At 35.2% G+C, this 12,063-nt stretch overlaps 1 protein-coding gene across 1 annotated transcript in view; it reads left to right on the forward strand.

Annotated features, from left to right (window-relative positions):
• Positions 1 to 3,222, forward strand: part of LOC102533247 (cytochrome P450 2C18-like) — a 65,786-nt gene extending 62,564 nt beyond the window's left edge. Inside the window, exons 9-10 of the mRNA XM_031682404.2 lie at positions 1,835 to 1,967; positions 2,705 to 3,222. Of these exons, the coding sequence (XP_031538264.2) occupies positions 1,835 to 1,967; positions 2,705 to 2,886 (315 nt within the window). The 3' untranslated portion in view covers positions 2,887 to 3,222. The remainder of the gene's footprint in view (positions 1 to 1,834; positions 1,968 to 2,704) is intronic.
• The last annotated feature ends 8,841 nt before the right edge of the window (positions 3,223 to 12,063 follow it).

A 12,063-nucleotide genomic window follows, 5' to 3' on the forward strand; every position in this document is an offset into this window, starting at 1 on the left:
CACTGTATAAATATACCACATCTTCTTTATCCAGTCATCTATTGATGGACATTTAGGCTGTTTCCATGTCTTGGCTATTGTAAATAGTGCTGCTATGAACATTGGGGTGCAGGTATCTTTTTGAAGTAGGGTTCCTTCTGGATATATGCCCAGGAGCGGGATTCCTGGGTCATATAGTAAGTCTCTTCCTAGTCTTTTGAGGAATCTCCATACTGTTTTCCACAACGGCTGCACCAAACTGCATTCCCACCAGCAGTTCCCTTTTCTCCACAGCCTCTCCAGCATTTGTCATTTGTGGACTTTTGAATGATGGCCATTCTGACTGGTGTGAGGTGATATGTCATTGTAGTTTTGATTTGCATTTCTCTGATAGTGATATTAAACATTTTTTCATGTGTCTATTGATCATTCTTCCTTGGAGAATTGCTTGTTGAGGTCTTCTGCCCATTTTTGGATTGGTTGTTTTTTTTTCTTATTAAGTCGTATGAGCTGCTTATATATTCTGGAGATCAAGCCTTTGTCAGTTTCACCTTTTGCAAAAATTTTCTCCTATTCTGTAGGTTGTCATTTTGTTTTACTTATGGTTTCCTTTGCTGTGCAGAAGCTTGTAAGTTTCATTAGGTCCCATTTGTTTATTCTTGCTTTTATTTCTATTGTTTGGGTAGACTGTTCTAGGAGAACATTTTTGAGATGTATGTCAGATGATGTTTTGCCTATATTTTCTTCTAGGAGGTTTATCAAGTTTTTGATCCATTTTGAGTTTATTTTTGTGTATGGTGTAAGGGAGTGTTCTAGCTTAATTGATTTACATGCTGCTGTCCAGTTTTCCCAACACCATTTGCTGAGGAGACTGTCTTTATTCCATTGTATATCTTGCCTCCTTTGTCGAAGATTAGTTGACCAAAAATTTGTGGGTTCAAGAGGTTATTTTTCATTAGCTCAGATGTCTATTTTACAGTAGCACTATAAACAGACAATTCCAGACATTTCAAGTCCAATAGAGACTTCATTTGAAGCCATAATCGACCTATGAGATGAGTGAAAATTGAAGTGAAAAAATAAAACAGATGGTGGGAATGTACACACTTGGTGATTAGCAGAATGAATTCATAAGGTTGGTACCCTAGGACCCATGTTCTCAGTACTCCAAATGCTACTGAAGATCACTTTAGCAACATCCTGACACTAGTCTTAAACTTATCCTTGTTTATTAATTACTGAGTATGTCTGGCTGAAAATGCCACTGACCTTCTGTGGACCTAGGATTCCCTATCTATAGATCTGTTGACTGAAAAGAAAAAGAAAAAGTCACAACTTGAGAGTTACAAGTTAAGTTTTATTTTGGGTAAAATGAGAACTACAGCCCAGGAGATACCTCTGAGGCTCTAAGAAACTGCTCCCAAGATTTAGGGGTGGGAGGAGATCAGTACACACAATTCTAGTGAAGGGGATACCTGCAATTGAGCTACATTTTGGCAGAGGTTTGCTTGCTGCTATTCATGAGGAGGTATCTTCATTAATGTTTTTAGTATTTAACTAGATATGAGAAGATGCAAGAAATAGGGCTCATAAAATTTTTCTCCTTAAAATATCTATCTGAAGTCCTCTTCTGCCAGGTTTCCCAGGGCACAGAGTGCCTCATTCCTGATCTTCACCCTTAACTCTTTTCAGGGTGTGCTGGAGGTCACCAACTATAGTGGCTCAAGACTTCATTCTTACAGAACCAAATGGCAAGGGATCACAAGATTGGACTAAATGATTTGCAGCATTTCTTTTTAGCTCCATGGCTTTTTCATACTTCAGTTTCTCTTCATCTGTTCTTTCCAGGGCATAGACATTAATGTCACTAACTTCTGTACTGCATGATGACAAAGAATTCCCCAACCCAGAGGTGTTTGACCTTGGCCACTTCCTGGATGAGAGTGGCAACTTTAAGAAGAGTGATTACTTCATGGCTTTCTCAGCAGGTAACAAAAATCTATTTCCTTTAGTACTTCAAGTACTTCAGAGAACAAGATGCCATCTGGAGATCAGATAGGACTTACATAATTCTTACTCTGGGGCTGGTAGAAATGCTCTTTGTCCATGATGTGGAGCAACAGTCCCAATACACACACACTGTCTCTCCCCATGATACATCCTCATTATTGGGCTACATTACTCGACCTTGGAAAGATAACCCAGTTCTTTCAAATTCAGAAATAAAACTTAAGCTAGATAGTGAACATAAAAAAGAAGTGCATCTTATTAGCCCAAAAGAACCATGTGTTATAAAACTTGAAACTTCAGGGTATGTTGGAGATTGATGAAGAGCAGGTATACTTAGAGCAGAGAACAGAGGCTGTGAGGAATGGAAAGAAAGATGTTGAGACCATTAGACCAGGAACAGAAAATGTAATGACTATATGTGTGTTTCTAGAAAAAGATGATAGAAACTTGAAAATATGAAATTGCAGTATTAATGTAAGAATATTAATACAGTGCTTGGCATAGTGCTAATATTCAATAAATTTTGTTGAAAGAAGGATACCTATTTAGATGAGATGTTAGGTGCATAGCATGTATGTCAACCCTTTGTCCATGTGTCTATTCAATGATCCTGTCTTCCATTCAACCATTCATCAAATAGTTACTGCATCGTCTCTTTCTGACAGCCAGAAACACAGTGTTCAAGGAATATGTATTCTGTGTTTGTTATTTTCAGGAAAACGTATTTGTGTAGGAGAGAGCTTGGCCCGCATGGAGCTGTTTTTATTTCTGACCACAATTTTACAAAACTTTACCTTGAAATCTGTGGTTGACTCAAAGGACATTGACATCACCCCAGTTATCAGTGGGCTGGCTTCTGTGCCACCTCCTTGCCAGCTCTGCTTCATTCCTGTGTGAGGGAAGGTAGATCATATGCCTTTTTCAGTGCTGTTGTTTTCAGCTCCCTCTCATGTGGGGTATTGTTCACTTTTTTCCAGTCAGTCTTTCCTGAATGCCTTCTCTGATCGATCCTCTTCTCATCATGCAGTTTCACCACAGAAATGTATCTGCTATTCTTCATACTCTGTAACATCTGTATTGGCCACCATGTATGCTAGCACTTCTCTAATACTGAGTAGTACTATATACATAGTACTACACACAGTACAAAATAGAACAGAATGAGTAGATTATGCCAATGTAAGCCATTTCCCCTGTGTATAATCTTAATAAAAATTATAATTTGATGAGCCATTCTCAGATTTTCCTTCTTTTGTGCATATTGCAATTAAGAAATAAAAGAAAAAATTAAAGAGGTCATGCTGGTAATGATATGCACAGAGAAGAATAAAGGGACCGAGAATAGAAAAGCTCCCTTGGATAAATGTCACCTAGAGTTACTTGAGGTTTAGATTTGAACATGAAGGAAATTGTTTCACCCTATAAGGAAATACTGAGGTCAGTGATAGGAGTTAAATTCAAAGTAAGCCAGAGAAACTCACAACTGAAAATCAGAACAGGAACCATTGAAATTGTATACAGGAAATCACTTGAAAAACAAAACAAAACAAAACAAAACAAAACAAAGAAACCAAAGCAGATTCTTTGAAAAGTTCAATAGAATTGATAAGCCCTTAGCCAGGCTACCCCTCCAAGAGCAAGAAGACACAAATTACACAAGCTATAATTGAGAGGGGCCACTGCTTTGATGCCACAGACATTAAAAGGATAATAAAGGAATAGTATTAACAACTCTTGTCCACCAATTTGATAAGGAACTGCCCATTTCAATTAAGTACATAATCTTACAAGAAGGAGTAACATTAGTAACGTGGCATAATAGGAAGCTCTCAACTCTCCTTCCCTCGGTGGACACATTGATTCGAAGCAACACATGAACAATTTCATAGTCTAAAATCCAGAAACTAGTTGAAAGACTTCAGTACTCTTAGAGAATGTGAATCCAGCCACATCAAACGAGAAAGAAAAGCCGAGACATACTCTCCATGTAACTACCAACCCCAGCAAAGTGCCATCTTTGAGCAGAAACCCCCTAGTTCCCTCCTCCTGAGGAGCAAATGAGTTGTCATCCACCTCTAGCATTCCAAACTTTAATGACTTTTGGGGTGGTTTCATGAGGAACTGGCTTTTGTCTTACTTATTTTGGAGTACTGACAGAATTCGGCATACTTGAGGAACCTGGGGATGGCTAAAACAAAAGAGCAAGCTACACTAGCATGCGAGTTTGAGAGACCTTCCAAATCTTTGGATAAGCTGCTTGGTGGTATTCTTCTCCTGCAAGAGACTAGTTAGTGAAGACTATGAGAAGTGACTGTCTAATGTGCAGACAGTAATGCAGAATGTCAAGGAAAATGAAAACAGGATATTTATGATTTAACTGAAAGATATTTACAGTCATAAAGATCATCACTGGGGTTAGGTGAACAATTAAAAATGATGCAGGAATTTCAACAAAAAGGCATACAATTTAAATGTCTCAAACAGAAACAGAGCTAAAGAATACAGTATTTGAACTGAAAACTCATTATAGAGTGTTCAATAACAGACTAGATCAAGCAGAAGAAACAGTGAACTACAGTGAACTACAAGATAGGTCACTGGAAATTATTCAGTCAGCAGAGAAAAAGTAAGAAGGGAAAAAGAAAAAAGTTTAAGGGACATATGGAACACCAGGAAGATGACCAATATATATGCAGCATAGGAGTCCTAAAGGGAAGAGAGAGAGAAGACTAGAAAGCTTATTCAAAGTAACAAAGGAGGAAAACTTCCCAAATCTGGGGAAGGAAGTGGACATAAAAATCATGACATATGAAGAACCTCAAATAATAGAAAAAAAACCCTCATACTGACACATACTATAAACAGGTTGCCAAAGTTCAATGATGAGAGAGTTTTGAAAGCAGCGAGAGAAAGAAATTTGTCACTTAAAATGGAAACCCCTAAATACTATCCACAGATTTTTAAGCAGAAACTTTGCAGAAGAGAATGAGAAAATACACTCAAAAGTTCTTGAACAAAAGAACCAACCTAGAACCTATACTCATCAAAACCTTCTTTCAAAAATGAAGGAGGTAAAATCTCCCCACACAAACAAAACAAAATATTCTTCATCACTTGTACTGCCTTACACGAAATGTTAAAGGGACTTCAACCTGAAATAAAATCACCATAAACAGCAACATGATAGTATGAGAAGGAACAAAACCCTTTTGTAAAGGTAAATATATAGAAAACTACAGAATACTGTATTATGTGATGGTGGTACAAAATGGCATTTCTAGTATAAAAGATAAACAACAAAGTATTAACATTAAGTATAAGTAAAAATATGTTAACAGATACACAATGTAAATATATGTAAATTGTGACATTAATCACATAAACTGGGGGGTATTTAAAGTGTAGAAATTTGTATGTGATTGAAGTTATTAGCTCAAAATAGACTGTTATAAGATATTTTACTTAAGTCCTATAGTATATAGTAACCACAAAAAAACTTCTAGGTGTTATGTATAAAGGAAAAAAATAGAGGAATCAAAATATACAAAAAAGAAGGAAAAACAAAGAAGACAATAGGATAGGAAAATAGGAACAAATATCTATAAGACAAACATAAAATAATGAACAAAATCACAATAGTCAGTCAGTTCCTATCAATAGTTACTTTAAATGTGAACAGATTAAACTCACCAAAGACTTACAATCACTGAATGGATTTAAAAAATAATAACCAACTCTGTGCTCTCTAAAAGAATCTCATTTCAGATTTAAGGACACATACAGGCTGAAAGCATATAGATGGAAAAAGGTACCCTAAGCAAATGGTAGTTGCAAGAGAGGGATCACTATAATTAGGCAAAGTAGACTTTAAGTCAAAAATTGTTACAAGAGACAGGAGGAATGTGATACATTCATAAAGGGATCAATCCACCATGAATATATAATAACTATAAATATATATATATATACACAATGCCAAAGCACAAAATATATAAAATAAACAGACAAAATGGTCAATTAATCTTTGACACAGGAATCAAGAATATACAACGGAGAAAAGACAGCCTCTTGATCAAGTGATGCTGGGAAAGCTGGACAACCACATGTAAATCAGTGAACTTAAAACACTCCAGAAGACCATATACGGGAATAAATTCAAAATGGCTTAAAAGAGTTAAACATAAGACAAGACTTTATAAAACTCCTAGAAGAAAACATAGGCAAAACTTTGTGATATAAATCTCAGCAGTGTTCTCCTAGGGCAATCTACACAGGGAATAGAAATAAAAGCAAAAATAAACAAATAGGGCCTTATGAAATTTATAAGCTTTTACACAGCAAAGAAAACTAGAAACAAAAAGATAACCTATAGAATAGGAGAAAATATTTGCAAATGATGCAACTAACAAGGGCTTAATTTCTATAATATACAAACAGCTCATAAAACTCAGTAAAAAAAAAAAAAACCCAATCAAAAAGTGGGCAGAAGATCTAAACAAACATCTCTCCAATGAAGATATAAATGGCCAATAAGCACGTGAAAATATGCTCAATATCGCTAATTATCAGAGAAATGCAAATCAAAACTACAATGAGGTATTACCCTACAGCAGTCAGAATGGCTATCATTAAAAAGCCCACAAGCAATAAATGCTGGAGAGGGTGTGGAGAAAAGGGAATGTGGTAGCAATGTAGTTTGGTGCAGCCATTAAAAAAAAACCAGAATGTAGATTTCTGAAAAAGTGAGTAACAGACTTACTATACGATCCAGCAATCCCACTCCTGTTCGTATAATCACAGAAAACTCTAATTTGAAAAGATACATGCACTCCAATGTTCATAGCAGCACTATTTACAATAGCCAAGACACAGAAGCAACATAAATATCCATCAACAGATGACTAGATAAAGAGGTTGTGGCATAGGTATACAACAGAATACTACTCAGCTATAAAAAAGAATGAAATAATGCCATATGCAGCAACATGGATGGACCTGGAGATTGTATTACTAAGTGAAGTAATCCAGAAAGAGAAAGAAAAATATACCACATGATATCACTTATATGTGGAATCTTAAAAATGGGCACCAATGAACATATTCATAAAACAGAAAGACTCACAGACATAGAAAACAAACTTATGGTTTCCAAGGGGCAAAGAGGGTGGTGGTAGAGGGATAAATTGGGAGTTCCAGATTTGCAGATACTAACTACTATATATAAAATAGGTAAACAACAAGGTCTTACTGTATGTCAACGGTAACTACATTCAATACCTTGTAATATCTTCTAATGAAAATTCAATACTTTGTAATAGCTTATGATGAAAAAGGAATGTATATAATGAAATATCGCTTTTCATATACTAAGTGAATCATGCTGCTGTATATCAGAACCTAACACAATATTGTAAACTGACTATACTTCAATTAAAAAATAAAAAGAAGAGAGAACACTTTCAAATTCACTTTATGAAGCCAGCAATTCTGTGATACCAAAGGCAGACAGAGACACCACAAGAAAGAAAAGTTCAGATCAATACTCCTTATGATGACATATGCAAAAATCCTCAGTAAAATACTAGCATAACAAACTCAACGGCACATTAGAAGTATCATACGTCATGGCTACATGGCATTTATCCCTCTGATGCAGGGATGGTTCAACATGTAAAATTCAAACAATGTGATACACTACATTAGAACAATGAAGCATAAAAATCACATGATCATCTGAATAGCTGTAGAAAAAGCATCTGATCACATTCAACACCCTTTCATTATAAAAACACTCAACAAACCAGGAATAATAAAGGCTATATGAAAACTGAGAGATAACATCATAGTGGTGAAAAGCTGAATGCTCTCTAAGAACAGGATCAAGGAAGGATCACACAGCTGATGTCCAACATCACACTAGAAGTCCTTGCTAAGAAAGTAGGCAATAAAAGGAAGTAAAAGGCATTCAAATCAGAAGGAAGAACTAAAATTATATCTGTTCAGAGATGGCATGGCATTATACACAAAAAATAAAGATTCTACACCTAAAAACCCATTAGAACTAATAAGTAAATTAATTTAGTAAATTTTCAGGACATAAAGTCAGCATGCAAAAATCAGTTGCATTTCTATGCACTAACAATAAACCATGTGTAATGAAAATTAGAAACACAACACCACTTATAGCAGCATGAAAAATACTGATATGGTAGAAAAATTAAGGAAATGAAAAAATTATACACTGTACAATACAAAACATTGCTGAAAAATTCTGAGACACAAAGAAATGGAAAGACATTTCAAGTTCATAAATTTGAAGAATACTGTTAAAAGGTCCATACTACACAAAGCCATCTACATTTCAATGCAGTATCTATCAAAATACTAATAATTTTTTTTACAGAAATAGAAATCAACAATCCTAAAATTCATAAGGAACCACAAGGTTCCAAATAGCCAATGCAATCTCAAAAAAGAAGGACAAATCTGAAGGCATGACACGTCCTGATTTTAAAATATATTACAAAGCTGTAGTAATTAAAAAACTCGGAACTATATTCAATATCTTGTAAAAACCTTTAATGAAAAACAGTATGAACCAAATATATGTATGTATATGTATGACTGGAAAGTTGTGCTGTAAACCAGAAGTTGACACACCATAACTGACTGTACTTCCATTGGAAAAAAACTCCACCTTATTAGACTAACATAAAAATAGACACAGAATAATGGAACAGTTTAGAGAACTCAGAAATAAATCCAAGCTTATAGAGTCACCTAACCTTTCACAAGTATACCAAGACTACACAATGGGTGGAGAAGAGTCTCTTCTACAAATAATCCTGGAAAAATAGTTATCTATGTGCAGAAGAATCTAATTAGACCTTATCTTACACCAGACACAAAAAGCAACTAAAAATGGGTTCAAGACTAAATGTAAGACCTGAAACTATAAACTTTCTGAAGAAAACATACAGTATAAGATTCATGACAGTTTTGACTATGATTCCATGGATATGACACTAAAAGCACAGGCAGCAAAAGCAAACTTAGACAAGTGGGACTATATAAAAACAAAAAGCTACACAAAAACAAACAATCAATAAGGTTAAAAGACAACATATAGAATGGGAGAAAATATCTGCAAGTCCTATCTGATAAGAGGTTAATTTCCAACATATACAGAAACTCTTACAACTCAATAGCAAAGGATGAATCCAATTTAAAAACAGCCAAAGGACTAGAAGAATCATATATCCAAAGAAAAAAATAGCAATGGCAAACAAGTATATGAAAAGGTGCTCGACATCACTGATCATCAGAGCAATGTAAATCTAAAACACCATGACATAGCTCCTTACACCTGTTAGGCTGGATATTATAAAAAGAAAGAAAACAAGCGTTGCAAGGATGTGAAGAAACTGAAACTTATGTATGCTGTTCATGGGAATGCAAAATGGTGCAGCTTGTATGGAAGACAGAATAGAGTTGCATCAAAAAGCTAAAAATAGAGTTACCATGTAACCTAGAAATCCCACTTTTGACTATTTAACAAAATAATTGAAATTAGGATATTCAGGAGATATTACACTTTTATATTTGAGTTGGCATTATTCAATATAGACAAGACGTAGAGAATCCTAACTGTTCCACCAATGGATAAATGGGGAAAATGTGGTATTTAACAAATGAGTATGTATGCAAAACAGAAACAGATTCACAGATTCCCAGATTCCCAGATTCCCAGATTCACAGATTCACAGACCTGTTAAAAAAATTAGTGGTTACCAGTGGGGACAGGGAATGTGGGATGGGTAAATTAGGAGAATGGGGTTAAGAGATACAAACTAAGATTATAAAATAATAAGCAACAAGCATATATTTTGTAGCAAAGGGAATTACAGCCATTATCTTGTAATAACGTTTAACATAGTATAATCTCTAAAAATACTGGATCACTATGTTGTACACATGAAGCTAATAAAATAATGTAAATCTACATTTTAATGAAAAAATCCTTTAACATTTCAAAAATAAGACAAAAGAAAGAACAATGGGGAAATGTAATATACACATAGAATGGAATCTTATTCAACCTTAAAAAATTAGGTATTGATGTAGTATGTTACAACATGGATGAACGTTGAGATATTATCCTAAGTCAACTTAAGCCAGTTACAGAATACAAATACTGCATGATTCCATGTATATGGGGTATCCAAAATAATTAAATTCTTAGGTTAAAAGAATTAAATGGTGGTTGCTAGAGGCTGGAGAGTAAGGGAAAGGGTCAGTTGCTAATCAGTGGGTATATAAAAGCTATATATGACAAACCTACAGCCAGCATAGTTGTCAACGGTGAAAACCTCAAAACCTTCGCACAAAAATCTGGGACATGGCTGCCACTATCATCACTCCAATTCAACATAGTCTTGGAAGTCCTAGTCATGGCAATCAGGCAAGAGAGAGAAATAAAAGGGATCCAAGTTGGAAAAGAAGAGGTAAAAGTGTCAACATATGCAGATGACATGATACTATGTATAGAAAACCCTAAAGGTCCACACAAAAACTACTAGAACTAATCGAAGAATACAGGAAGGTAGTAGGTTACAAGATTAACGCTCAAAAATCAGTTGCATTTGTTTACACTAACGATGAAATCAACAGAAAAAGAAAGTAAAGAAACAATCCCCTTTAAAATAGCACCCAAAGTAATAAAATACCTAGGAGTAAACCTAGCCAAAGAAATGAAAGACTTATACATGGAAAACTATAAAACACTGACTAAGGAAATTAAAGAAGTCTTAAAAAAATGGAAAGATATCCCATGCTCCTGGATTGGAAGAATCAATATTGTTAAAATGGTCATACTGCCCAAGAAAATCTACAGGTTTAATGCAATCCCTATCAAATTACGCAGGACATATCTCACAGAACTAGAACAAATCATAATAAAATTTATACAGAACCACAAAAGACATAGGATTGCCAAAGCATTATTGAATAAACAGAAAGAGGCTAGAGGAATAACTCTCCCAGACTTCAGACAATACTATACAGCTACAGTAATCAAAACAGCATGGTATTGGTACAAAAACACACATATTGACCAGTGGAACAGAACAGAGAGCCCAAAAATGAACCCACAAACTTCTCGTCAACTAATCTTCGACAAAGGAAGCAAGAATATACAATGGAATAAAGACAGTCTCATCAGCAAATGGTGTTGGGAAAACTGGACAGCAGCATGTAAAGCAATGAAGCTAGAACACTCCCTTACACAACACACAAAAATACACTCAAAATGGATCAAAGACTTAAACATAAGACAAGATACAATAAACCTCCTAGAAGAAAATACAGGCAAAATATTATCTCACATACATCTCAAACTGTTCTCGTAGGACAGTCTACCCAAGCAATAGAAATAAAAGCAAGAATAAACAAATGGGACCTAATGAAAATTATAAGCTTTTGCACAACAAAGGAAACCATAAGTAAAACAAAACGACAACCTACGGAATGGGAGAAAATTTTTGCAAATGATGAAACCAACAAAGGCTTGATCTCCAGAATATATAAGCAGCTCAAATGACTTAATAAGGGAAAAAACAAACAACCCAATTCAAAAATGAGCAGAAGACTTAAACAGGCAATTTTCCAAGGAAGAAATACAAATGATCAATAGGCACATGAAAAAATGTTGAATATCACTAATTGTCAGAGATATGCAAATCAGAAGTACAATGAGGTATCACCTCATACCAGTCAGAATGGCCATTATTCAAAACTCCACAAATGACAAATGCTGGAGAGGCTGTGGAGAAAAGGGAACCCTCCTACACTGCTGGTGGGAATGCAGGTTGGTACAGCCTTGTGGAATACAGTATGGAGATTCCTCAAAGACTAGGAATAGACCTACCGTATGACCCAGGAATCCCACTCCTGGGCATATATCCAGAAGGAACCCTACTTCAAAAAGACACCTGCACCCCAATGTTCTTAGCAGCACTATTTACAATAGCCAAGACATGGAAAAAGCCTAAATGTTCATTGACAGATGACTGGATA

The sequence above is a fragment of the Vicugna pacos genome, chromosome 11 (assembly GCF_048564905.1).
Source record: "Vicugna pacos chromosome 11, VicPac4, whole genome shotgun sequence".
Taxonomy (NCBI): domain Eukaryota; kingdom Metazoa; phylum Chordata; class Mammalia; order Artiodactyla; family Camelidae; genus Vicugna; species Vicugna pacos.